At 55.4% G+C, this 27,302-nt stretch overlaps 7 protein-coding genes across 7 annotated transcripts; 2 read left to right on the top strand and 5 right to left on the bottom strand.

Moving 5' to 3' along the window:
• Positions 1 to 897: 897 nt before the first annotated feature.
• CH63R_01576 (ZIP Zinc transporter) lies at positions 898 to 2,965 on the bottom strand (the record flags this gene model as incomplete). The annotated part of the gene is made up of 5 exons (XM_018296551.1): positions 898 to 1,448; positions 1,538 to 2,250; positions 2,318 to 2,467; positions 2,521 to 2,619; positions 2,808 to 2,965. The coding sequence occupies 5 exons, from the start codon at positions 2,963 to 2,965 to the stop codon at positions 898 to 900; spliced, it is 1,671 nt and encodes a 556-aa protein (XP_018164913.1).
• Positions 2,966 to 8,138: 5,173 nt separating this feature from the next.
• On the bottom strand, positions 8,139 to 8,813 carry CH63R_01575 (uncharacterized protein; the record flags this gene model as incomplete). Its single annotated transcript, XM_018296550.1, has 3 exons — positions 8,139 to 8,348; positions 8,426 to 8,646; positions 8,756 to 8,813. 3 exons carry the CDS (start codon positions 8,811 to 8,813, stop codon positions 8,139 to 8,141), a joined length of 489 nt encoding a protein of 162 aa, XP_018164912.1.
• A 3,514-nt stretch (positions 8,814 to 12,327) lies between these two features.
• Positions 12,328 to 13,260, bottom strand: CH63R_01574 (Protein kinase domain-containing protein; the record flags this gene model as incomplete). Its single annotated transcript, XM_018296549.1, has 1 exon — positions 12,328 to 13,260. One exon carries the CDS (start codon positions 13,258 to 13,260, stop codon positions 12,328 to 12,330), a length of 933 nt encoding a protein of 310 aa, XP_018164911.1.
• Positions 13,261 to 14,652: 1,392 nt separating this feature from the next.
• On the bottom strand, positions 14,653 to 15,732 carry CH63R_01573 (uncharacterized protein; the record flags this gene model as incomplete). Its single annotated transcript, XM_018296548.1, has 1 exon — positions 14,653 to 15,732. One exon carries the CDS (start codon positions 15,730 to 15,732, stop codon positions 14,653 to 14,655), a length of 1,080 nt encoding a protein of 359 aa, XP_018164910.1.
• A 1,039-nt stretch (positions 15,733 to 16,771) lies between these two features.
• Positions 16,772 to 18,592, bottom strand: CH63R_01572 (uncharacterized protein; the record flags this gene model as incomplete). The annotated part of the gene is made up of 1 exon (XM_018296547.1): positions 16,772 to 18,592. The coding sequence occupies one exon, from the start codon at positions 18,590 to 18,592 to the stop codon at positions 16,772 to 16,774; it is 1,821 nt and encodes a 606-aa protein (XP_018164909.1).
• A 3,489-nt stretch (positions 18,593 to 22,081) lies between these two features.
• Positions 22,082 to 22,708, top strand: CH63R_01571 (uncharacterized protein; the record flags this gene model as incomplete). The annotated part of the gene is made up of 1 exon (XM_018296546.1): positions 22,082 to 22,708. The coding sequence occupies one exon, from the start codon at positions 22,082 to 22,084 to the stop codon at positions 22,706 to 22,708; it is 627 nt and encodes a 208-aa protein (XP_018164908.1).
• Positions 22,709 to 24,884: 2,176 nt separating this feature from the next.
• Positions 24,885 to 25,235, top strand: CH63R_01570 (uncharacterized protein; the record flags this gene model as incomplete). Its single annotated transcript, XM_018296545.1, has 1 exon — positions 24,885 to 25,235. One exon carries the CDS (start codon positions 24,885 to 24,887, stop codon positions 25,233 to 25,235), a length of 351 nt encoding a protein of 116 aa, XP_018164907.1.
• Between the last annotated feature and the right edge of the window lie 2,067 nt (positions 25,236 to 27,302).

The following is a 27,302-nucleotide window of genomic DNA, read 5'->3' as shown; positions in this document are numbered from 1 at the left end:
TACTCTCTATCCCGAATCGCCAGATCGTCCTCGGGTTGTCGCCGACTCATAGAGTTTCGACTGGACCAATATCTCCAAGCTTTCCTGACGCCTGTTCAATGTCTCATGGAGGGTATTCTCGGGGTCACAAGAGGCGGGCCTGTCTGAAACTGCTTTCAAAGGTACGGTAGGAAAGAATGTCATGAGTAGAGGGGATGGAGCCCGCTCGTTTCCTCCTAATGACTATACGAAGCTCGACGACGGCAAACGACGATTTTTGCCAATTTTCAAGCTGCCAGCAATGGAGTAAGAGTGATGATAGGCTCATTCGGCTAGTGCCTCGTCGAAACCAGGACGCGGAGTGGCAATGCGGGTAGGTATGAGATGGCTTCTAGAGTTGAACGTGCCGTATCATCTGTTCCGCAGGTGTTGCGCGAGCGTAGTGTAACTACAGACATATTGATACAGTGCAAGGATGTGCGAAACATGAGCCGCTTTGTTGTAAGCTTCAGCATTAGAGCAGCGACTGTCCAGGAAAAGGGATGAACTTCAACGAGACATGGCGAGTGGACAATATGCATCGCCTACGCGTTATCATCGTCTTCATCTTCCGGTTCTTCTCAGTCTCGCCACGTCCTCATCTCGGCCAAGCATCGGCTTACGACACCAGAGACTGACACACAGACATGCTCCAGGAGGCGATGCTGAGAAGCCAAAGTATCATTACACTCATGTAGGGTATAATATCTATCTAGACAAGGACCGACCCGATCATTCCAAACTTTTCCCATTTCCGCATTATAGAAGCGCCGCGCAGCAAAGAAGCGGCATAGCATCGTTGTTCATTATTTACTTCAGTCTCTTCCTCCTCCCCCTACTTCATCTCTCTCTCTCTCTCTCTCTCTCGTATGCGTGCAATTAAGCCCACTTGCCGAGCACGCTCATGATGATCATGCCGGAAACGAGACCGAGGCCGGCCAGGAAGGTGACGACGGGCCCGGTGCGGAGGAGCTCGGCGTCGGCGTGCATCCAGTCCTCGGCCCACATCTCGACAACGCCGACCCAGACGAGGATACCGGCGGACAGGGCGTCGAGGGTGCCGATGGCGATGATGGTCTCACGGTCATTGCCGTTGAAATGCTGCAAAACGCCAATGCCGATGGCCATGCCGATGGGGGTGACGAGGGCGAAGGGGGTGGCGATGAGAAGCTTCTTGACGAGGGAGAAGTCGGGCGCTTTGAGCGAGTTGAAGCTGTTGGGAGCGGACGACGTCTGCCCGACCTCGACGGCCGTCGTCGGGCTCACGGCCTTTTCCGTCGGCCTCACGGCGTTTTCCGTCGGGGTCAGCTGACCGAGCTGGGCGATGCGGGTTCCGAGGGCGATACCCTCGAACATCTGGTGGAAGAGGATGACAACGAAGAGGGTGATGAAAAAGGTGTCGCCAGCGACGACAAGGGTGATTCCGATGACTGTTTGGTTCTTTGTTAGCAGGCTACGAACGTCGTCACAAGGGGATGATGAGCATACGACGTATGCAAGGGGGGTGAGAGTGACGTACGGATCGAGTGGAAGATGATTCCGCATTCGAGGACCAGGACGGAAACGGTCTCAGGGGAGAAGCGGGTGGTGGCGGTCGGGTTGCTGGCCATCTTCTTCATAACCATGCGCTTTCCAATGTACTCAACCAGGAAGGAAAGGAAGATGCCGGCCATGACGATGGCCGACGTCGTGCCCTCGTACTCGAGGGCGCCCAGGCACTCGTTGCCAAACATGAGCTGGGCGTGGGTGTAGAGGTGGACAAAGGCGGTGGAGATGATGATGCCGGTGCCGAACTGCTTGAGGATGAGGAAGATGGTGTGCGTCTTGGTGGGCATCCAGTTGATCATGAAGATGGGGAAGTAGACGCCAAAGGCGCTGGTAACGAGGATGACGAAGATGAGGCCGATACGAAGGGGGATGTTGTAGTCGCGGTCGACCTTCGCGCAGTTCCGCGTGCCGCCGCTCTCGCTCTCGCCCGCGCCGACACAGTGCTCGACACCGGCGTGGAAGTGGCAGTTCTCGCCCTGAGGCTCCTCGGAGCCGGTGCCGGAGCCGGCGTCAGAGGACTCGGCGCCCTCGGCGACGATCTCGACGTCGTCGCCGTTGGGGGCGATGCAGTACGTGTCGGCCCCGTGGGCGTGGCAGTCAGTGAAGGCGGTAGGGATGGCCGAGGCGGCGGTGTTGGTGGGTGTGGTCATGACCTGGTACTCCGAGGTACCCCACATGCAGAAGCTGAGACGGGCATGTTAGTCACGGTGATGATGATGTCTGGGATTGCGGGGCAAGAGGCGGCACTTACACGGTGACTCCGTGAAGATGGCAGTCAGAGACGGCAGTGGGGGCGCCGGTCACGGCGGCGGCAGCCGTCGTCGAGGCGGCGGCGGTGGCGGTGGCTGCGGCTGCGCCGGCGGGCAGGATTTGCACCTCTCCATCGCCGAAGAAGCAGTATCTAACGTAGAGAATAAGAGAAGCGATCGCCAACACAACGGCGAGGGTGCTTACGTGTCGGTGGCATGCTTGTGGCATCCTGTGTAGGAGCTGGGCAAAGTGCCGGTGGGGGTAGAGACGACTCTGAACTCGGTGGTTCCGGCCTTGCAGATCCTGAGGTTTGTGTGAGCGGTTGATCGAGTTTATATATTCAAGTTTGTAGTGTACACAGACACAAATACAGACACAGACACAGACACACAGGCACACATGCACATACTAACATGAACATATACATGTAAATGCACATACATGTGTCGTATGTATGCATGGGAAATGAGGCTATCTGGCAGGGTACTCACTGGGTAGACGAGGAAACGGAACACTGCGAGATGGCGGTGGGATCGGGGCCGGCGGCAGCGGCAGAGGTGGTGGCAGCAGCCGTCTGTCGTGCGACGAGGGAGGCGGAAGCGGTAGTCAGAAGCGCCGCAAAGGCGGCAGCGGCCGTGAACCTGGCCATGGCAATGTCTGGCGTCTGGCGTCCAACGTCTCCAACGTGTGAATAGCGTCGCCGGGGAGTGCGCAGTCGAGGAGAAGCGGACTAGGGCTTTGTCTGTAGTGAAATGAACAGACAGGGCTGGGTCTGCGCGAGGCGAGGCGAGGCGAGGCGAGGCGTTGTCCGAGACACAGTCAGGATGGTGAGCTGCAGAGTCTCGAATTTGGCGTGTCGGGCGGTGCTCGGCCGGGTGTTTTATGGGAGAGAAAGAAGATCGGGATAGAAGTGGCCAGGGTGAGAGCGTCAAGGCTGGAACGTCCCGAGAGCGTGGTGAGAGTAAGAGTGAGCACCTTGAGAGAAGAAGAAGAGGCCAAGAGTAGTCGCCGAGCCGGCAAAGGTGACCGGAAGGGGGGCGGAGGGTTGGAGAGAGGGAACAGGGGCGTGGGAAGAGAGAGGAGTTGGTTGGGAGAGAAGTCGTGCAGCGGGACAACTTCTCAAGAGGGTAAAGAAGATGCTGGGGGGGAGAGAGGAAGGGAGGGAGGGTGAAGGAGTGGACGATGGAGGTGTGTGTGTTGGATGGATGTTTAGGAAAAAGAATCGACGGGTGCGGCGAAAAGAGGGCGAGATGAGAGAGAGTGAATAGAATCCCTGCCACGCGAGAGCCATGTCGAGGTTGAATTGTGCGCGAATATCCGTCTAGAGAGGCAACATGGAATCCATCCATCCACCCATTCATTCATTGGTCTATTCGTCTATCCGTCCTCATGCCTCGCCCATCTCGGGGTTGATATCGGCCATCTCTGACTTTTCACCCACCCCCCTCCCCCCCCTTCCCTTGGGTTGGGCCCTTCGTCTACTCGTCTTACGCAACGCGGTAGTGTCTCCGAGCGAGGCCTGCTGGTCGCCAGGTTCTTTTGGCGTGTCGTCTCCACGGCCTGGCTGGGCTATGCTATGCTATGCTATGCTGGGCTGGGCTGAGGCTTGTCTTGCTTGTCTCTCGCTGGTGTCTTCATCGGGCGTGACCCTGTTTGGTTTTCCCTAGCATAGTAGTCCTTTCAGTCATCGGTTCAATGGTCTCGTCTCGTTGGCGCGGCATGGCATGGGCGTGGGGTATGACCAACCCGGCGCAGGGAAAACGCGGGAACAAAACGAGAGACAAGGAGACACGGGCATCATCTTCGGCCGAGGGCAGGGATCATGCGCTCATTGTGGGCATGGGCGAAAAAGAGAAAAAGGTGGGAAAAGCGGGAAACAAACAGAGAGACAGACCGGGGGGAGATGGATGATGTGCAGAGAATCCGAGGCCAAAGGGCAAAAAAGGGCAAAAAGAAGGTAAAGGCAAAAGAAGCATAACACGACGCGGACGGTTTGCCAAGGCTGAGGGCCCCATTGCCAAGGCTGAGGACCCGGATGGCCAGCCATGGGGGGGGGGGGGCAAGAGGCAAGAGGTGAGAGGGCAGGTGGGCAGGTGGGCAGGTAGGGCAGTTGTTGCTTGCACTTGCTTGCACTTGCTGAACCTGCTGAGCTAAGACAACACCATGTGGCCTCGCTTCCCGCTCCGTCTAGGTCACCGTCTGGTCGGTGATTGGCCACAGATCCGCGATGGGGCGCCAAGGAGGGTGCTCCACATGCCTCTCCCGCCGCGTCGGTACGTACCGCCCACATGCACACATGCATCCTTCCTTCGGGTGCACTACATTAAGAACCTTGATGGCCTCTTTCCTGACCGCAACCGCTTCTCACTCTCACGTTCTCTGTCACTCTCACTCGCACTCGCACTCTCACTCCCACTCAGTTTCTCTGTTTCTCTGTTTCTCGCTGAGCACTCACTCACTCACTCGCCCCCAATCACCCTCTCCTCAACCCCGCCAACCTTGATGGCCAACTTGTGGCGACTGCTGCATGCCAAGCCTCTATAAACCAGTCAACCACCGCCGTTGACCAGCGGCCGCGATATCGAGGCAATAGTGGGCGGGCGGCTTTCTCTCTTGCTTCGCTAGGGTCCCCGTCGATTCTCGGCTCACTCTTGCTACGAAAGAACCGCCGACACCCAGTTCCTAATCCGCTCGCTCTCGCTCGCTCTGCTGAATCTTCCCGCCCCCTGAGGATCACCGCCAAGATGACCCGCGAAGCCCACCCACCGAGCCGACTGTAGACCTCCAGATGGGTAGTCCTAGGTGGCCCAACCTCGTAGAACCACCGACGCCGACGCCGACGCCGACGCCGGGCACTTTTGTCTGTCTGGCCAACCCGTTTATTGCTCTGCTCTGTGCTCACCTCTGCTACATCTGGCGCAAGACCACAATTCCTACGTGGCACCCTAGTCTCTTCCCGAGTGCGGCGCTGGCCGATGTACTGTACAGCTCACATGTGAGACATTTCCCCCCTCCAAACGGGGTGGGAAGAGAACACTATTGTTGACGTTCTATTCGGGAGGTGTCGTGTTCCTGGAAAGTTGGGGGGGGCGCCAGGCGTTCCCTCGTTATCCCTCGTCATGTATCTCGAGTCTTTTCTCCTGTCGACTCACACCTGATGAAGACACACCTTGATACCCTGAGAACCCCTCTGAGGCAGGTACAGCACGCAAAGACGCCCACTGCGGCTGGCGTTTCCCGTCTATGGTGGACGCCGTTTGGCGGTGTGAGCTAGACATGTGTGAGGCGGTTCGCGTGCGTGGTTGCATTATTTGACTTTGCCGCCAGACGAGGTTAACCAAGCCGCTGGGCCTCCCGCCGCGTCCGTGCTGCTGTTTTGTTCGGATCACGTAGCATTTCTGCGTCATGGCAGAGGGGCTTCCGCGCGAGGCATGGGACGAACAGCAGCACGTTCCCGCAAAACTTACTTTGATCGTTAACGATCAGATCTTGCAGGAGCAAAACACGCATGGTGGCTTGGTGACGGTGATGGTCGTATGACCAAGTAGCAAGTCACCAACGCCTAGATACGACACACGGCAAAACAATGACAGGTATTTTGCATGGCTGTCGAAATCTTGTTCTTCTAATGCTACAATTATTATCCATCTCCCTTCTACGGAGTGGGAATCAGAAAGGGAAAAAAAAAAGAGGTTGAAACGCCATGAGCGGCCGGCAGAATCATAGGTGTAAGTAAGTCAGACTACCCACTTTTCGGCACCCCCCCCATTTCGGCACCCCAAAAATGCCTCAAATGCCTCATCACCAGAACATACCCCTCAACTTTCAACATCAACAACATTTTCTATACTTATGCGAATAACCTCATTTTTTCCTCAGAGCTTCTTTTCGACCTTATGGGCCAGTATACCGAAGATGAAGTCAATCAGGCCCTTGACGCAATAACCAACGGCATGCCCATTAAGAGGGCTGGTCAGGTGTATGGCATCCCAAGATCAACACTTCAGTATCGGATTAAGGGCACTCAACCAAGGTCAATTGCCTTTTCTGACCTGCAGAGACTTTCTGTTAGTCAGGAGGCTAAACTGGCTGAATGGGTTCGCATTCAGCATGCCCTTGGTGTTGCCCCAACCCATCTGCAAGTGAGGCTATTCGCAGAAAGGATCCTCCATGCCATGGGGGATACAGAGCCTATAGGAAAAGGCTGGATCCAAGCCTTCTTGAAGAGGAATCCATCAGTCAAGGTCCAGAGAAGTCGCCCTATCGATTCTAGGCGTGTTAATGGGGCATCTACTGAGGTCATCAGGGACTGGTTCAAACTACTCGCCATACCAGAGATCACCAGCATCAAACCAGCTAATAGATACAACATGGATGAGACTGGTATCCTTGAGGGCCAGGGATCTAATGGGCTGGTGCTGGGCATGTCTGAGACGAAGTCTGTACGTAAGAAACAGCCTGGATCAAGGGCATGGGTATCCATCATCGAATGCATCTCTGCCCTGGGCCATGTTCTGAATCCCCTCGTTATCTATAAGGGCAAGGCAGTCCAGCAGCAGTGGTTTCCTCTAGACCTTGGCCCTTATGAAGGATGGCAATTCACTGCAACGGAGAATGGATGGACTTCAGATGCCACTGCAGTTGAATGGCTGCAGAAGGTCTTCATCCCTCAGACTCTTCCTCAGGGCAAGGAGGTCAGGCTGCTGATCATGGATGGACATGGGAGTCATACAACGACTGACTTTATGTGGTTATGCTATATAAACAACATCCATCTATTGTTCTTACCGCCACATACCTCCCATGTCCTCCAGCCACTTGATCAGTCAGTCTTCAGCCCTGTCAAGGCAGCCTATAGGAAGGAGCTTGGATACCTTGGTCAGTGGAATGATTCAACTGTTGTAGGCAAGAGGAACTTTATAGGCTGTTATCAGAAGGCTCGTACTGCAGGTATGACGATGCAGAACATTAGAAGTGGTTGGAAATGGACAGGGTTGTGGCCTGTCTCTATGGCGAAGCCTCTGATGAGCTCCCTACTGCTCCCATCAACACCAGCAGCATCAGGATCATCTGATCAGGTCAGCAAAGGGCAGTCTGGAGGCAAGGAAGCTGAAGGATGGGTATCTGCGTCATCTGCAGTGGCATGGTCGACGCCAAGGAAGATGAAGGATCTAGCTGGGCAGTTGAAGCTATTCACAGAGCTGGAGAATGATGCCTTTACTCAACGCCTTCTATTCAGGAAGGTAAAAAAAGGCTTCAGCGAGCAGGCATATGAGCTGGCAAATACCCAGCAGAAACTGGAGCTTCTGCAGGCCCAAGTCACCAATACTGCAGTAAGGAAAAGAAGGGCAGTCCAGCTGGATCCTAACACTAAGTTCGCCAACATCAAAGACATCCAGCAGGCGCAACTTAAGGCTGGGGAAAAAGAGGATGATGCAGCCGAATCCAGCGACTCTGAATACCCTAGTGAAGCTGAAAGCTGTATTGTTGTTGCATCTAGAAGAAGTCAATGATTAATTGAAGTCGACGAGTATGATGGGAATAGCTTCATTTTTGGGGTGCCGAAATGGGGGGGGTGCCGAAAAGTGGGTAGTCTGACTTAAGGGGGTGTGAGTGTTTGTTTTCCCTTGTTTTTTCATATCCCGGGTCTCGCCATGCCAAATACGAGTGTTTCCCCCCATCCCAAGTCATGTTTTCATGAATCAGAGTCCCCGCGTTTCCGTAAATACTTTTTTCTTTCCCGCGTCGTAAAGTACATTTTGCTGCGCTTTCAACCACGCAAGCCTCCGAATCCCCCCTCTCTCGCTTCCTCGAGGGCGTACTTAGAGGGCCATGAGAGCGACGGCGACGGCGGCGGCGCCGAAGCCAGCGCGGGCGGCACCGGCGGGGACGGCGGTGGTGGTGGCGGCAGTGCCGTTGGCCGAGGTGGCGGCGGCGCCGGTGGAGGCCGGGGCGGTGGTGGTGACGGCGACGGTGGTGGTGGCGGTGGCCGATCCGGAGACGGCGGCGGTGGCAGGGCCGTCGCAGTGCCACTATCGTGAAAAAAGGTTAGAAGACAGGCTCGTGAAGTAAAGAAAACACCAGACCAGAGAGGGAGCAGGAAACTAACGTGGTCGCCGTGGGGCTCGCAGCCAATGGACTCGGTGGGCGAGGGGGCGAGGCTGGCGGTGCCGGCGGTGTGGTCGTGGTCCTCGTCGTGGTCGTGGTCGTCGGTCACGGTGGCGGTGGTGGTGACGGCGACGGCGGTGCTCAGCGTCGTGCCGGAAGAGACGGCGGCGGCGGTGGTAGGGCGGGCGGCCTCGCAGTGCCGTGTGTGGGTGTTAGCAATCTCTGTGAACTGGCTTTCCCCAAAGGAATATTGGGAGGGGGGGTGACGTATAATGGTCGCCGTGAGGCTCACAGCCGATGCTCTCGGTGGGAGAGGGGGCGAGGCTCTCACTCTGGGCCAGGGCGAGGGTGGTGAAGCCGAAGACGGCGAGGATCTGGGAGGCCTTCATCTTGATGGTGTTGGTGGTGGTGGTGGTGAGTGGAGGTTTCGGAAAACGAAGGACGGCAAACCAACGAATGGAGGTGGGCTGAGGGCGGTGTGGGAGGTGAAGAAGAGCTGAGAAAGGTGTGTAGCGGTTGATGTGAAGGTGAAGTGAGATATATATGCACGTATGTAATCACTTAGGGTGTTGGTGGTGGTGGTGGTTGTTTCTGGGACCCAGGTGAATACACCAACCGCCAAGGCACGGAATGAACAAAATGGTACGGATACCACCCTAGCACGGCTTGGCCAGAGGAAACATTGTAGGATTGATTATACATGGGTGTGGTTGGGCTGTTTGCCCCGAGTCCAGCTCGAGATGTGCCAAGGCTCTAAACAAGTCAGTATTTTCTTTGGCCTTGGAGACATCACAACCTGATCGCCTCACCCCCCCCCCCCCCCCTCTCTGTCCTTTTTCCTCGCCTCTCAACTTGTTTGATGCAAAATTGCCCATGCTCGGGTCAGCGATCCGTCAGCCAGCGAGGTATGGGGTGTTCCAGGGACCTCCTCGTTCTCCCTCCCCCACGAGCCACGACCCGGTTCAGCCATCTTGGTTGGGGGGGAACCATGTCAGTCCCGGGTTTGCCCAGCCGCGAAGAGGCGGGCCGGGCCATCAAGGTCCTCAAACACTCTACGGTCCTCCTCGTCTTTGATCTCACTTCCTTGCAACCTTGACTTAACGGTTCAGTTCAACCAACCACACAACCGATGAAAGGTAGGCCTCGGTCATCGTTTCCCAGCATTCATAACAATTACGGGGGGGGGGGCGGAGGGGCCAGGGCCAAATGTGACAAAATACGCACAGCGGCCGGCTGAATTGCGGAATCCTGCGGCTATCAAGCATCACCAGACAGACATACATCGTGATTCTCACCATGCCCGATTCACATGCGCGCATCAACAACAACCCCGACGTACATACATAGTGTGCTTGACGCACATAAACACATCCGTCCAACAGAGACAACGGGGTAGCTTGGGTAAGACCGGATTCCAGACCGAGTGGCCGAGTTCCCTGTCGACGGAGAAATCGGAATCGCCTGCATCAACAACACGCGATTACCTCGCACCCGACTGGCTCTGCCAATAAAGGAGCTTTTGCCAGAATCGGACGGACTCCCAGTCGTTGGACGGATCATCTGTGAGTGCCTATATATCATGCTACCGATCCCACGCCCCTCGTATCCCTGGTCTGTCCCCATCATCGCCAAGATTCCAAAAGAGCCTCGATATTCCACGCCCTTCCCTCCCGCCCGTCGGCCGCGTCGCCACCTTGCCTCGCCACCTCGGTGCAGCATCCCCGTTCGAACTTTGGGCAGTTGGTTCTTCCCAGTCACCGCCGCAAGCCTCAAGGTTCTCTCAATCAAATACGAGACATTGGGCAGGACTAAAGTGTTAGATTTTTATTGATAACGGCGGGCCGATTGGGAGAACTCGTGTTACTGACGCCCTGGTTTCAATGCTGACCAGGAACATACCTTCTTCATGCCCCGACATCAAGTTCCTCTCAAGCAATTTCTCGCTTCAGCCTCTGTTGACTACCAGAAATCTTCTCCCGCTTACATCTTGGCCGAGGACGACACGGTCTTGCGTCCTCTACGCCTAGACGCCTAGCCTTCTACGCTTCGACACCCACTTCCGTCAACTGAGCAAAGAGGAACCCGGATGCAAGGCAACGTTACAGATACACTAGCAGAAAAGGGTACTCTCAGATGGTAGTCTGAACGGGCCGTGGAGCTCTTCGCGTTACAAGGTCTCCTCAAGTATCAACAATTTCCGGTGTCTCGTCCACGCGTATCAGCAACCCTCTACTGACGGTTCTGGGTCACCACAAGGACACAAAAGCAGAACTGCTCAATCCTATCGGCGCTCTACCCACCCAACTCGACATTCTACTCTCAGTCTTTCAGCATCTCGGCCTCCCCCCTCCCCCACTTCAGCACGCAACGCTCCATCACTCGCGAGCCCACCCGACGCGTTTGTAATCCCATCCCCACGAACGCCGCAGCGAGCACCAGGACCGTCAAAAAGTATGTCTTGAAGCCTACTACAGCGTTTTCCAGTAGTCTTAACGAGTTGGTGGAGTATTCCACCTTTTCTCCGACTTGATAGTGTGCTTCAACGCAACAGCCATTGCCTGATTTCCATCCCATGGGTAGAGTATCTTGGTTTCACAGTCCTGAGCCACAATAATGAAGAGGTCATCCCACAAAATCAGGCACATGAGGGACCTTGGTTACGACCGAACTGATGCTGTACCGATGCGGCCCTAGAGGCGACACATGGCGATTTGATGTCTCCTACAAAAAGATTGGTCTTGTCGACGGGGTCAATAAGCATTTCTTCACGGGTCTCTAGCCAACAAGATTTACGGATTATGACAACATGGATTATAAGAAGTGAGAAAGTGACACCGAAGATTGAAATGAAACATAATGGGGAAACAAAGACACCAGGGGCTTCTTTTGGTATGGTGGCGCGGAGCGAAGAGTACTTCAGCCGCAAACGTAGCCCAATTGCGGCTCTTCTGTCCAGAAGCTCGATGAGCGAGCTGTGAGCGAAGTACCAAATTGGACTGATAGAGTGAGTAATACTGGCGACGGGGACCGACAATATGAGGGAGTCGCGAGAACTGACGCTCGACGGGGCACTGCTCGGTTCCGAAGAGTTGACCCCCATCCACCGCCTACAAGCAGGTCTGTAGGTCTCTATCCGCGCTATCCCATGTCTTTTTTGACTTCCAGAAGGGCGGCCGGATGAACTCATAAGTGAACACCAGCGGCCTACTGCCCTATGAAGCACAATCTGGCTGCGGCTACGCCGACGGTCAGGATCGCCGTACGTGCCCTACCATATCTTCCATCAGCACCATCGAGCCCCTCCAGAAACGCCGAGAGCCCCACTGCCGAGGCCCGAGTGCTTCGTATGCCGTGTCCTCTCTTGCCGTGCCCTCTTTTTGTCCTGTTGTCTTCGCGTCCTTTCCCACCGCCGAGCTCCCCTCCTTTATCTACGGTCATCTCTCATGTTGTCTTCTGAAGAGACGACGTCGGAAGGACCCTAGCTCACGCCCTTGATGCTGATGAAGGAGACAATGGCATCCCTTGGCGTGCGCGGCGTCAACGTCGTCTCGTGTAGGCGTGGTGAGGAGGTAGATGGAGAAGTTGGACGCGCAGTCAGCTATGTATATTTCAACCGACTCCCCACCGCTCTCCTTACTTGTCCCATGCGCCATTATTTTCTTTTTCGCCGTTGGCTATCTTCACTGAGGCTCTCGCAGTGGCCAGTGGCCTAGCTTGAGTATGATGGAATTCAAAGGGGAAGATGGTGATGCAACAGGAGTAGGCAGGGACAAAGAGGAGTTTGACATTTCAACCAGTAGGTCCCCCTCCACCTGTGAAGGAAAAGAGCAGAACGACATGTTTTAGGTACGTTACCATGCTAGCACGGGTATCTTTCATCTTCAACCTCTCACCCGGATCACGTCAGCGCCAAACATCCAAGTCTGCATCAAGTCCTACCGCCTTGCAGTCCCTGACATACCCCTCGATTTCTTGAAATCTCGCGTTCCTCGACGCCCTGCCAAGCCAGTCTCTACAGCGAGACTCGAGGCGCTGATAATGGCTCTCTGGGCGTTCTGGTAGAGTGGCAGCTCCCGCAATAGATCGAAACAGGCAGGAGACTCGCCTATAAATCTGGCCGAAGGACGTAGAGGAGCTCCGCCCGGTCCAGCCGTCGTGAATAATGTCGGCCAGCACTTCGGCGCCCGGTCCGATGACCCCGTGGCCACCAGCCAATTGTGCCCGAACCTCCTTCACCTCCGCGTAAGAACGCAGATTCTTGAGCGGGTCGATCCCGGAAAGAATGTAATGTAGGCAAGTTGCCAGCTCGAAGTGATCCCTGACGACGTCGATCGCGTAATCCGGGTGGGAGCTGTGAACCGCCGATCCAAAGTCGAACAACTTCAAGCGGTTGCTGCCATCGACGCCGAGGTTCCGCACGGCGAGATCGCCATCCGCCCAGCCGTGGGCCTCTAGCCAGCTCACTGCGTCGAGCAGTTCCAGGGCCCACCGCCGCCGTTCTGGCTCGGTCGAACGGGGCCAGGCTCGTTCCAGCGGCTCGAGCCGTTCGAGGAAAAGGCAATCACTCTGGCCCGTTTCCAGACGCCGGACAAAGTTGGGATGAGGATGCGCTTTGAGCGTGGCATAGACGGCCAGCTCCTTTTCTAGGGAGATGAAGCTTCTGAGCGAGAGTTCAAGGAGGTGATGTTCATCTGGATCCTCGACGACGGCGTACTGGAATGGCATCTTGATGACGATTTCGCTGTCAATGGCGTAGACAAGGCCTTGGGATGGTCCAATACCGAGGCATTCCCCAGACTGGTCGTTGAAAGGCAAATGGATCTGCATGGCTGTCATGTTGGAGGGAGGTGGTGTGTAGGACAAGCCAGCTCCAGTGACTGACACGGTTGTGGTAATCCTTTTGTATTTGACTGAATGCCGGTCTCGGAAGTTGATTCATCCGAGGGAAAAGAGAGTGTGTGTAAGACTGTACAGGAACCCGGCCTTCGCGTCCGTCCGTCCGTCCGTCCGTCTCAGTTCTGCCCCTTTCCAGCCGCAACGCAATCATCGCACCACATGCTGACCTTGTTCTCCGTGACCGAATGGTTGTATGATGGATTCAAGCAATTGGGGCCGTTCGGGTAGAGGAGGCATTTGTACAACTTTTCAATGCCGTCAGATTTGTGGCCGCATTTACGGTAGACGGTGGCGGGTGCTGCTTTGAAGCACATGCTTGGTATAAATCGACAGGTGGTGTTTAGTTTTTTGTATCCGAAAAGACTCTTCCCTGCTGTTAGCTGGGTCAACAGATTACTCGGGAAAGTCTTACATCTGCGGCACTGTTGTCCGTTCGTCACTAATGCTCAAGAGGCCTTGCATAGTCGCACTCAAGTTAAACGGGTTGTGGTCCTACTTATACACATTGCATCTCTCATCCGGCCTCATCAGTCCCTCAGAACTGGTCAGCATGTCTCAGAATTTCTGCACAGATTCATCATGAGTAGCTTGGCTATCCGATGACAATTTGCCGGAAGTGACAGTTGGGTTATGCGGTTAGGCAGCCTGCGAAGAACAGGTTGCGGTGCCTCAAATCCAATGAGAACATCAACATGCATCATGAAGCCTTCATACTTCTAAAAATGATGTGAGGAAACATGCATTCATTCGCGGCCCCAGACGAGTTGGCACTCGCATGGCTCGAATTCAGCGGCCGCCGGAGGCCATGCGCAGAATTTGAGCAATTGATCCCTGGTAATGAAACCCCTTGTATTGGCGACGACATGCGGATACGAACATGTTGGCCCGGTGATCAAGAAGGTCTGCTTTGAGGTCGTCTAAGTGGCCACTGAACATTGAACCACGCTGAGGAGGCCTTGGCCAAGTTAGATACGTTGCCTCGGTTCCATCACTTGGACGCGGTATTTCGTCAGGGCGCAGGTTTCTTCGGATCCTGTGTACAGATCGATGCTTGGCGCCCACATGCACACCGGAAATACCGAGTCTGTAGGTCAATATATGTTGGTACAATCTTTCGTGCAAAGTTTCAAGATGGGTTGCTATTGGTGGTAGTGGTGGTGGTAGTGGTGGTGTTGTTGCGAGCTCACTGGGCCGTTTACATGGACTTGTACATGTCCCGTGGTGTGCGACTGGAGCAAAGTGGCAAGCTTTCCCTTGACATGATGTAAGGGAGATAGGATTGGTCTTCAGAAAAGCGTCTAACCTTCTCGACTTCCAACTACCACGCACGTCTTAGAGGACAGAAGATTTTAGGTACGCTTGCCAATGTCGCAGGCCGGCTATCCAATGCTTTGCTTGGGCGTTGCCGGACAAGCTCTCCAATTTAACCACCTGCGCACGCGATGCTTGTTCCAGCTCCTCTTGGCCTTGGTGCTTCAATACATCGCAAAGTGAGAGGTAGATTAAGCGCGTCGTGTGCCCGCTGGTCGGGGGGAACTTGTTGATGGCGACGAGCGCTTGCGTCCACCACGAAAACGCGCCCTCCCAATCTGAGCTTGCATGCCGCAGTTTGGCCGCCGTGATGCAAAGACGCAGGCGTGCCATCTTGAACAGCCGGCAGGACTCGGCATCGCGACAGAGCTGGTCCGCCTCCGTGAATCGTTGTTGGGCAAACAGAGACTCGGTCAGGGCCAGATTCAGCAGCGCGCGAGTTTCTGGAGTGTGAAGCGGTCGTTCGAGCTGCGTTCTAAGCAGCTGTTCGGCGCCAACAGGCTCGTCCAGCTCTCTCATGGTATCGGCGGTCTCAACCACCAGGTCTCCAGCATCCTCATCAAAGTGGACATCTCCCTGCTGTTCCGCCGCACATCTCGACTTGTCCAAACATCCGAGAGCCTCTTGAAACTTGCCTTGGAAGCGCAAGATCTTTCCACGCAAGACATTCATGCGAAACAGAACTACGTCCTCGGCGGGAGATGAATACCCGGTTGGCTGCCACTCGTCAAGCACGTCCAACGCCGAAGACAACTCCTCGTTCTGGAAGCAATCCAACGCTCTTTGGTGAACAGTGAGCCCAATTGCGGCATTCTTTCTTTCGTTGACGGGACCACCTCTTCGCTCCTGGTGCGAGAAGGGGGGCAGGGTCAGCGGCATCCCGTCCCCGGCAAGCCGCTGCAGCAGCGCCTCTCTCTGCGCAATACAGGCTTGAACATAGTCATCTTGCCGGCCGCACATGGCCGCCTTTGCCTGTTCAACCGCATAACGCTTCCACTCTATACCGGGGACGCGAGATGCTTCGATGAGAGTGAGCACAACATCGACCCTGTCAGGGATGGACAGGCTCTCATAGCCGTCGTGTTTTCGGACAGCGGCCATGATGTGGACCACGTGAGGTGTTAAACCCGCCCTCGCATGCGGTTCCCTGGAAAGTTCTTAGCACTTCTCATGTGTTCTTTGACCGAGTGCGTACTCACGCAGCGGGCTCGAGATATTTCCATGGCACGGCGCGGTACGCAGTGGCAAGGGCTTGCCACCGCCAAAAGGAGTGCGATTCGGGAGGCAGACTTTGCAGGACGGCCGTCCTGACACCAGGGTGAAGGGTACATGTCCCATCGACACTCAGGGTGATTGCCGAAAGCCGCTCAAGCTCGGCCATGGCATTATGCAAGGTCGGAAGGTCGGATAGCAGTGGCTGGAGAGCGGTATCATGAGGCGCACCTGTGACTTTGATCCCGCCCTCTTCGGTCCAACGCTTGCGTGGTGTACCCCCACGATGAAGCATCTCCGCCGAGACCTGGGAATTTGCCAGGAAACATAATAATAACAACAGGGTTTTGCTATACGGCTGGGCAGGAGAAGTGTCCGGTGGCAGCGCGCCCATAGATGTTCCCACATAGCCTGCCGCGTCTTCCATGGTGGAGATGTGACGGATCTGGTGTCCAAAATCGGTCAGCGATGGGCTTGGATCAAGACACCGTACTCTGTAACATATATTGATATCCGCTCAGCCAACCGGAGCAGCGGCACGCCACCACGCATATATGTACTCCCTTCGCCGTGAAGACGTCGCACTATTTAGGTCTAGCGTACAAACACAAGGCCTGGCCACCTAGGTGTATGTGTCTGTCTCTGTTCGTGCTGCTTAGCCACTCTCACCGGTCAAGACTCAAAACTCGGCCGACCATGGCGTGGGTGGGGGGATAAGCCAGCAGGTTGATCCGTGCCATGGTCGACTACAGAGTATGTACATGCAGCAAAGGAGAAACCCCATGTTGTATAAGACAGGCGAGAAAGGAGGCTTCATTTGCTCCTGGTGTGACAGTTCCTTGGGGCGTAGGAGGGGAGCTCACATTCTTGAGGAGGGTCGGCCTTCGGAAACCACGTACTTTATATATTATGCATTCTAACTATCTCACTAGGAGAACCCCAACTTCAGGGTGTACGTCAACGGCGACTTGCCCGTGATGTACACCTTGTCGCCCTGCAAGACGAGCGTGCCGCCGAGCCAGCTGTACTGCTCGCCGGGCCGGGCGTCGATCAGGCCGCGGCCGAGTCCCGAGCCAAAGGTGATGGTATCCCCCCCGACGCTGTAGGAGCCCTCGCCCTCGACGAGGTGGTACGTCTTGCCGCCCGTGGCATCCTGTCCGACCTCCTCCACGCCGGCGAACGTCCCGTTCTTCCGGAAGGCCAGCTCGAACGTCAGCTCGACGTCGCGCTCGCCCGTCACCTCAAAGGTGAGGTCGTACCCGGCTTCGGTCGGCGCGATGGCCACCTCGGTCTTGAGGCGGCGCATGCTGGTCGGGCGGTTCGCGAAGTCGAGCGCCGCGTAGAAGCGGCCGTCGGCGACGGACCGGCCGAGCGCGTACTCGCCGTTCTCGTCGCGGCCCTCGGCCGGCATGGGCAGGTAGTACGGCACCTCCATCTCGCTGGCGAGGCGCACGACACCGCTGCCGCTGTCGTCGACGGCGATGCCGTTGGAGCGGAAGTGGCCCATGGTGAAGAAGTTGGGCACGAGCCGCACGGCCTCGAGGACGGCCTTGCCGTTCCACGCGCGGAACATGGTTGGGTTCGTCGACAAGCCCGAGCCGAAGCGGTTGTACAGGTCCGTCTTGTCGCCGGCGCGGTACCAGTCGGAGCCGCCAAAGGCGGACACGGACAGCTTGCCGCGACGGGCGCGGACGAGGCCGGCGGCGGCGTAGTGCTTATCAAAGTCGACGAACGGCTCCTCGGGCGCGGGCAGCGGGGCCATGAGCGCCGGCCGCTCGATGAGGGCGCCGAGGTAGTCGCCGAGGGTGGCGCCGCTCTGCTGCTCGATGAGACGGGCCATGGCGGCGAAGCGGCCGTTGCCGTCGAGGAGGGCCATCTCGCGGAAGATGGGGTAGAACTCGCGCATGTTGTTGCCCGGGTTCTGGGCCTGGTCCTGGCGGCGGCTGAGGATGGTCTCGATCTCGCCCCCGGGCTCGGCGTGCTCGATGGTGAGCTCGAGGTTCTTGCGGACGTGGGCGAGCAGCCCGGTGCGGTTGAGCTCGTGGAAGACGGTCAGCAGCGACGGGTTCGTGACGGCGGCGTAGTAGATGGCGCTGCGCTCCGAGTAGATGCCGTCGGCGTCGATGTCGATGCCCTCGGCGAGCCACTCGTCGACGCGGCCGACCAGGCTTCCGTCCTCGTCGCCCGTGATGCGCGAGATGCGCGCCAGGGCGCCGCAGATCTTCCAGCGGTGGTTCGGCGTGTGGATGCCGCCCTTGGCGAGGCCCGGGCCGGCCTTGACGAGGATGTCGCGGATGGTATCGGCGATGGCCTGGGAGGCCTCGTGGTCGTCCGCCTCGAGGATGCGCACCATGATGCCAAAGTCCTCGACCAGGAAGCCCGTGTCCGGGGGCGAGTGGCGGTTGCCGACGGTGTAGGTGCCGTCGCAGTGCTGGCTCTGGGTGAGGACGGCGAGCATCTCGTCAATGTGCGGCAGCAGGGTCTCGTCGTGGTAGTAGGCCGAGTCGGGCCACACAAAGGGCGTGACGAGGCGGCGGACCTCGCGCGTGAGACTGCGCGGCGAGCCCGTCAGCGACGCGTTCTTGTTGGTGAGCACAGTCGGAACCTGGACATCGGCGGCCTTGGTCAGGAGCTCGAGGCTGGTCGTGTCAACAGAGACGTTTTGCCGGGGCATGACTGCGGCGGCAGACGCCGAGGCGGCGAGCAGGGCCAACCCCCCCAGTGTCTGGATGAAGCGACGAGGTATCATGGCGGAGACGGGTGAAGGTGCGAGAGAGGTGAGGCCGAGGCCGGGAGGAGAGCCGCGCAAACGGATCGCCACGAGGCAAGGACCTTTAAGTACCTAGCCATGGACCCAATGACCGAGATGAATAGCCAAGGCGGTCCCTGTACGTTGCCATGACGGCCTCTTCCCGTGAAAGCTCACGATGTTCCCCTCTCGGGGTAATGGTCGCCGACTAGCGGCGCTGCTGGCCTCCAATCTATCACAATGTAATCTCCGGCGGTGGCCCCCCTCACGACGAACGTGACTCCCCATGGGGAAAGCCAAGGTGCGGGGGGGCGAATGTTAGGGTGGCTGGAGGCCGGGGATTGTGACCAGGAAGCGTGCGCGTATCCCGTATCCCGGTATATTCTTCATGGCCGCTGCAGGAACCAGGGGAAGTGTCCATCTGCAGAGCATCGAAAGCAAGGGAAAATCGCCGAAGCTGACCAGCACTAGATAATGGGGGGGGGGGGGCCACTCAGACCGGTCACCGCCCTGTCGACGGTATGACAGGGGTGCTGGCTACCAAAGAGCCTAGCCAGCAGAAAGACAGCATCCGAGCAAGAGGAGATATCAGATCTGAGCAAACAGGTGGGAAAGGACGCTCCGGATCCTCTTGTTGTGACGGTTCTGTTTCTGTTCTGTTCGGGACGGACGGACATCAACACAACTCAAAGCTGGCCGGCCGCCAGGTGAGCTAGGTTTTCGAAAAATGCGAACTAGGTACCCATGCTATCTCGCAAAAGTATCATGATATCAAGGCTCTTGGCGCTGACTGGCTTTGTTCCGTTGGCAGGGGACACGTGACTGATTCGCCTAGTCCTGGTTGAGCCAGCTTCAGCGTTGCATCACGATTCACCTCTCCAAGAGTTTTGCTTCCTACATTGACGCACATCTATGAGTTCTGGATGGGATGACGCAGAAAACCGGTGCTCCATTTAGCAGGAGAGGTCAGAGATAGCTTCGCTGTGGTCACCGGCAACGGAAATCAAGTCATCATATATAATCTTCTCCCTCGCATTCATGTCTCAGCATAGCCTCACCAAGTAACTCTGAAAGAGAGCAACCGGCATCTATCCATTCGCTGGAATTCGGGAGGAACCGAAAAAGCTCTCGGATAAGTACTAAACTACATGTACGATAGCTCGTTTCCCATAAAATAGCATCTCGACATGATCAATCTGGTTAGCTCGGCGATGGCCAGACCCTTCTATTGCTAACCGATTCGGCCTGCGGCCGCTCGTTTTGGCAGCCACAATGAGCGTGGCTCTCAAGTATGCGGGCTGGACCATCGTTAGCTCGCGATACGAACGATTCCACGACAGGGATATGATATCCTGAACACACGAGATCAACTACCGTCACCTGGGCTTTGTATGGTCGGTCTTTCTCTCGCTGACCAGCATCATGACAACCCATGCATTGGACAGCAAGCCTTACTTGGCCGCAAAGCAGGAGCCGGAATTATCCAGACGAGATCCGCCAGATACACGATGGTCGCAAAAGGAATAGACAGCATGATCGGTGAATGTTCGCGGCCATTTGCACTTTTTGGTCAAGGATATGATCCCATCTTCCTAGTTACACAGACTCAATTTCTTGGGACAGCTTGAGCAGCCGGCAGCCACAGTCACACAGTAGAACTGTCCCGTCGTGATCATTCACGATGGCAACAGTTATAGATCGATGGCTTCAAGAATAAACCCATCAAATCAGACTCTTGCTCTTGAATGCGTCATGCTTGTCATCTTCTTCTGTCAAGTGACGAAAGGCTCAAGCAGTCCACGAGGTCGCCGTGGCTTTCGACGGTAACGGCCCGAGTCCCCAGAATAGACAGCCAGGTGGTAAATCATATCCAGTTTGACATAAGAGCATGATCTAAAGCCTACGGGATGCAATAATGAGTCATCCATACAAAACCCATCGTCCGTCCGGTGGCCTCTAGGCTGACTTCGTAGACCGCAGCAAGAAACAATTGTCATCATGAACTGGTTTAGGAACAATGAGCTGTGGCGTCCCCCGAGAGCACAAAGAACGGGACAATCCCGGATAGCCTCGGTTAGAAGGAACATGTCATGTCTATCGCAAATATACTCTGAACTGGGAGTCTAAAGCCCAAAACGTCCGTTAGCACAGCCCCTGCCCGCAGCTTTTGTGCAGAACACAATAGATACGCTGACAAACGAGGCACAAAAATTACTGCTTCCTAATTTTCTACAGTCATATTCGCCGGTTAGTCTTGTTTGCCCTCCTCTCTGTCGTCCCATACCTCGTGGGGTCAAATTCCTCCCCTGGTTGATGGCTTTAGCGTCTGATGCTCTCGAGATTCTTGTCTCTGCCGACCTTCCAGTCTTTGGATTTCCTGGGCTTTTAGGTGGGATTCTCTGGCACGAATGTGAGAGACAAGAAACAAAAGCACAAAGGCTGCAAAAGGCGAAGAGAGAGTAGACAATAGGGCTAGAACCGAACCCTTACGTCCGGATGCCCTCGCTCAGCCGGTTCCATGACAGTTCACAACGGCCTTGTCTGTCTCCTTTGGAAGCAACATTCCTTGCTTCGGTCTGGGCCGATCATCTCGGGCCGCGGCCTGGGTCAGATTCTGCCAGTTCCCGGATGACGCAGAAGAATCCGATGCGTATGAGAGTGACGGAACAGTGCTAGAGTGTTGCAACAGAACGGCCTCTTAGTCTGCTGATCGGTCATCAACTAAGCGGCATCCCGATATCCTATAGGCCGGACGCAAAGGAAAATTGGCAACGCAAACAGCGAAAGACAATTAACAACCCCCCCCACCCAGGCTACCCAACGTTCACAACAGGAGGGACGAATGGGAGAGAGTGGCCTTCTCCCGGGCAGCAATTTGCATTTTCCCGCCCGTATTGGTCCAAGGCTTCCATCGAGTTGATCAGCTGCAACGACGGCCATTGGACCCTAGCGATGGGAAACCCCCCGCCCCGCAGATTAAGCAATGTCTTTGACACCAACGACCGAATGCAGCCGCCCCGGCGCACCCGGAACCGGTCTTGTCACCGCGATCCAGCCCGCTTCATGGGCGAGTAACCAATCGCCTGCTGGCTGTGTGGCTGCGATGGGACTAGCCCGTGGCTTCAAGGCTCTGGCGAGCTTGTATGGAAAGGTTAATGATCGCGATCTTCACTGGGGGGCAGTGAGACATTGGGCCAGGAAAGAGTGTCTCGGATGAGTTTGTCGGCCAGTGCCAAGTTCGTCAACAGTAAGAAGACAAGAGGACAGGCGGAGCAGGACTAAGACGAACGGGAGCGGCAGACGAGTTCATAAATAAGGCTCCCCCGTGTCCCTCCCTCACTCGAGAGACTCAGACATTCTGCCAAACGTTTTCCATCAGCGGAACCTACAAGACGATCTTCAACCCAAATCGGGAGCCCTTTCACATACTTCGTGCTCGAACGTCCTCTTCTCTACGAGTGACTAGTCGATCTCCTCACAACCGCCAACATGCGCTACTCTACCATCCTCTCCAGTCTCGCCACCTTGTGCACCGTCTCCGCGCTGCCACTAAGCTTGTTCTTGCCCGTCGGCAACCTCCCTGCCCAGCCGACGACCGGCACTCTCGTCCTCAAGGGCCTAGGCGCAGTCGACGGTGCCATCTTGGCCCTCACCGACTCCCTCAACCGTCTCAACTTTTCCACGGACAACGCCGGCAACAGCAACGCCAATCTGCCCCAAATCCTCGAGAAAGCCATCGGCTACCAGATCGCTACGCAGACCGCCCGCCTCGACGCCCAGGGCGTCAGGGCCAATCTGAGCTCAGACGACTCGCTCGCCATCGTGAACAAGTTGACCAACGACATCATCCCGCACCTGAGGACAGCCACCGAACTGCTGAGCAAGGCCAAGTCCTCAAACATCCTAGGCATCAGCACCACCTTGGGCGGCCTCCTGGGCAGCATCCGGGCACCGCTGGGCCTCGTGAACTACTTCGACCTCATCAGGACGGACACGGCTGGCCTCATCACCGCGCTCTTGCCGTTCATCGACTCAACCGTCCAGGACCAGGCCCTCTCCCTGGCCGATGTCATCAACAATTTGCTGAACGCCACCTTTACTCTCTACAGCAACTGACAAAGGGGGGGATGAGAACATGGGATGGTTGGTTCGGACTGAATGATTGCATGGATATTTATTGTGCGGACAGAAAAGCGAGGAGACTGGTTGGAACATGGTTGCATATAATTACTTTGAGGGGACTTTAGTCTGCATTGCGGTTCATTAATTTCGAGCTCACTGATTTCAATCTGCAACATCATCCTATCTGACGTGGCATTGTGCCATTCTCACTACGCTAAAGTGATGTTAAGTCATCCTAGAAAGTAAAAGGGATGCTTGCTACATTGTCAAACCGTGTAACCCATGCTTGCCTAAGCTCTGTTGACACAACACAAGGCTTGAGGCCAGATCTTCCCCTTGCTACATAAGAAGCACATGGCTAATGCTTAGAACGTATCAAAGAAGTAAAATCTCTCCCACTGAACCATCTGTACTTTTGCCCTTGTGGGGATTTGTTGGACTTAGTTCCCGTCTATAACGCGTCTCAAGGTGTGGGGTATCCCAGCATTGTGAGCAAGTTGTTGAATCTTTTCTTTACAGCTCGGATACCATTTAGCGAAACTGCCGTCTATTGCCTATCTATGCTACGCGCAATGGCAAAGTTCCCAGAAAATCTCTTCACTTTTCATACTGGTTTCTCGAATTTGCAATCAGTCTTAGATGTTCTCTTCTCACTTGAACAGCACATGACTGCGTGACCTTGGCCTTTTCCACCTTTGTCACGGCGCTGCGGCTCGATCTATCTTGCAAAAGATAGCGTGCGTCATGTTTTCCTTTCCACGGGAGAACTTTGTGCCATCAGGCACAGCGAGAGAGGCAACTCAACGATATCACTGGTACAAACTCCACTGAAACACGAATTGCGTGGCACGGATAATAGAAATTTTGAACTTGACGGTACAGATACGTGTTGAACAGTTTGCTGAGGCCAAAGTCCAAGGTCCTATCCCACCGGCTTTTAAGGTTGGCAAGGGTATAGTTGATGGCAAATTTATAACACCTTATAGATTGGCCTGAACGTGTCATACATATGAACTACATAAGGTTTAGAATATGGGGTGGGACTTTGGCTGCATAGAATCGCCTGAGCAGTCCAGAAACATGCGATTGGGGTTGAAGTTCCCAACACTTGTTGTCAGGGTTGCACCGTTGCACTCCTTCGGAAATGTGATGTTCAACATCGACAAAGCATTGTGGTGACCCAGACAAGAATCAGGGGCCTCAATGATACGCTGACAATGTCTTTTGAGACTTGTCATTGTCAAAAGGGAGAAAGGTTGTCTCAGGGGACATTTTAGAAAGGGGCATTGTGTAAAGTTCAAGCTTAACAGAGACCATAGGACGAAGTTGTTTACGATTCCTTGATGACTCGCGTCAATCACCCAGAGAAAGCGCGGAGGGACAGTCACAGGATTGGTAAAAACAAACGAAACAGATTCAGGTTGCCTTTACCTAAGCTATATTAAATAGAGTTGTCGGTTGAGAGGCGGGAGGTAAACAGCTACAATGTCAAAGTGCATTAGGCACTCGCAAAGTTCGAGTTCATTCAGGTGTCCCGCGAGTAGGATTCTCGCCGTTGGATAAAACAGGACCGTTAGACGAAGCGGCTGAAGATTTGCGTTACGAAAATGAACAAAAGTCGCATTGGGAAGCTGGGCATGGGCAGTGGTTGTGTATACAAAAGATAGACTACGTGGATAGTAATTTGTACACGTCCCGAACAATGAGAGTGTCTTGGATTCCTCACAAAATCAATCTCGTTTTAAAGAACACCCATCGAGAGGATTGCAGACTGGACAAGTGTGGTGGTCCTCGTTCCAGCTGGATAGGCCTGGAGAGTAACGACAAAGTGGCAGCACGTCTGCCTCCAGTTAGCAAACGATGCCAATCAACATTCAGAATTCTGGCCACGAAGTGAAACCTGAGATGGACGTCATTTAACACTTGGGCCAGGGTTGGCGTACAGAATGCGTTCTTGGAGCATACATCGCTTCGCCGGAGCCGAGGTATCATCATCAAACGGCACTCAAGCGGCATCTACGCTGGCCAACTTTCAAGTTACCCATGCAAGTGGTGAGTGGTCGTGTAAGATGAGAAGGGAACGAAGTAGTGTCTGGAAGCAGAAACGTTCGAAGCTCTTCACTAGTCAACTCGAGGCAAGCCCCAGCTCAAGTAGGCAATTAGCCTCGGGATGCACCACGCCCAGCCATATCGTCCTCACGCTCTGGCCCCTAGAAACACTTACCTGACCAAGTTGACAGCAAAGAAGTCGGATAATCTACTGGCTGGGCTTGAATTCACCATCTCCGATGCGCACTTCGTGGTTCAAGCTCGCGAGACACCACGCTTCACACCTCTTGGACAGTCACCAGAGCTTTTCAGGACATCCCTACAGGCTACTGGGCAGAACCTCCTGAGCACTACAGCAGACACAGCCGCCATAATGTGGAAACATGTCATTGGCTGGCCGGGGCTTCTTCCATCTGCACCTGGCGAGATTGTGGGAGGGCCAAAGTGCTTCCTTACAACATACCCTAGATGAGCGCATGACTCGAGCATCGCCCCTACGGTCGACCACCCCTCTAAGCATTTCCTCTGTCATATCAACGACTACTATGCAGACGCCAAAGCTAAGTCTTCTCTCGTCTTCCCTGCCGATACACCGTCAATCCGGAAGCTCCCCGTTGCCCGGAATGTATACCGTTGAGCCCCATAGGGCTAGGTGATTACGATGATACCAAAGCGGGAAAGATGGTTTTGTGTGCATTTGACGCCCACTTCCCGTCAGAAAGAAGTTTGTTCGTTTGGATTGGGGGAGCTCTGTGATAGCAGACTGACCCCTGGGAGCGTTTCGCCGTTGTTGTGCTCGTTTACGTTTACTGTGTCGTTTCCTCGGCCTGGTAGAGGTGACGAACGATACAGCGAAGATGGGGGGACATGAGTAGCATCTTACTTCACCGCGCTACATTTCCCACACTCTACTCCTCTGGCAGCCTTCGTCTTTGCTGATCGTTATCTCCTTCCCATTCCTCTGGACCACAGGAACGATGCGAACAAAGGGAGATCGCGCCAGGAGTCCAGGCAATACTAGGAGCGGAGGGGGGGGGCATTGCATGGATGATTTCACCGAGAGAAGACACATCCGTTAGCGGACGTGCCAAGGCTTTGAGAGCACGCGAATGAGTCAGCCGCTTGGCGCGAACACATACACCCATACAGTGGAGGCGACACTCATCAACAGGACACTCGAGGGGGAGGGGGCATGGCCTATCACGACCTTGGCTCTCTTTTCTCTAGTCATGAGCATCGGGAGAACCGGTGTGATGACCCATCTATGGACAACGCCAGCTCATCGCAATAATCAGACGGTCGCTCGAGGTCCCAGTTCGCTCTTTTGGAATCGATGGTGAAATCATGATGTGATGGCACGAAGCGGCGGGAGAGAGGACGGACTTCTGTCGACGGTTCGACTAAAACAGTAGACAGACAGACATCAAGCGAGCCCGTTATTATCGTTGCTTTTAGGTAACCGGACCGGTGGGATGCAACAACAGCCAACCGCCAATAGGAGGGAGGTTAAGAGTATCTTCGCCGGGCCCAGGAATCCAATTAGGGTTGGAACGGCGGCTCGGCAATGACTTAGTGTATCGTGTTGGCGAGGAGCGCTCGTCTATTCGTACCGGCCAAGCCTACGTTTCTAGCATAGCGAATGGCTGCAAGTGAGCATGTGTCGAGGACCGAGAGTAATGATTCTTGGCGCGCGGGGATGGTAGCATGTTAGTCTGGCGCTGCTGCAAAAAGAGTTTGCAGCAAGATGGGCCGGCGGTGGTGGCCAGGGGTCGGATGATTGTGTGTCTTTTGAAAGTCGGATCGTCTCACCAGTAAGAAGCATATCGTCGCGACGTTTTCTCGTCAGGCCGGCGTTTGACGGGGTTTGTCCCGTGGCAGACGAGAAATAGGCATTTCGTCATGACAACAGGGAACATGGCCCGAACAGGTCTGAGAGGATGGGGTGGGCTGCGGCAATTAAAGTGAGAAGATTGTGGTGTTCCGAAAGCCTGAGCAAGCACCACCGAAGACGGCAGGCCGATTGACGAATGTCCAGGGCCGTTGGATCGGCAGGTGCCTGAAGTATGGAATCGCGGATGTGCACCTGTGGCCTGCTGACAAGCCGGGCCTCATTTGAACGTCCTCCGGTGTCCGTGGAGGGGAATCCGGGGGGCCGAGTCAGGGGAGGGCAGGGGAGGGCAGGGGGTCCGGCGTTGAGAGATTGGGATGACAAGACGGTGACAAGATGGGGTATGCCTCGGACGACGAGACGGTCAGCCCCATTTTGTCTCGGACATGGCCACTGGAGTAGAGCCGTGGAGATGCTTGAATACACGGAGAGAGAGAGAGAGCGAGAAGAGACAGATGATCGAGAAGGAGGAGGAGGACAGGAGCAGGAGGAAGAGAGGGGAGGGCTGGGCACAAGTCTTGGCTCTTGGGAGGAGACGGAGTGGCCGAGAGGGAGTGACTTCAAGCGGAGGCCTCTGGCGGAGAAGCAGGAAGATCTTGCACGCTTCCTGGACCAGCAACCCCCGCTTTTCCCTTCCCACTCAGCACCGGT

The sequence above is a fragment of the Colletotrichum higginsianum genome, chromosome 1 (genome assembly GCF_001672515.1).
Source record: "Colletotrichum higginsianum IMI 349063 chromosome 1, whole genome shotgun sequence".
Taxonomy (NCBI): domain Eukaryota; kingdom Fungi; phylum Ascomycota; class Sordariomycetes; order Glomerellales; family Glomerellaceae; genus Colletotrichum; species Colletotrichum higginsianum.
The sequence above is the reverse complement of the archived record's forward strand: the minus strand, read 5'-3'. Positions and strand labels throughout refer to the sequence as shown.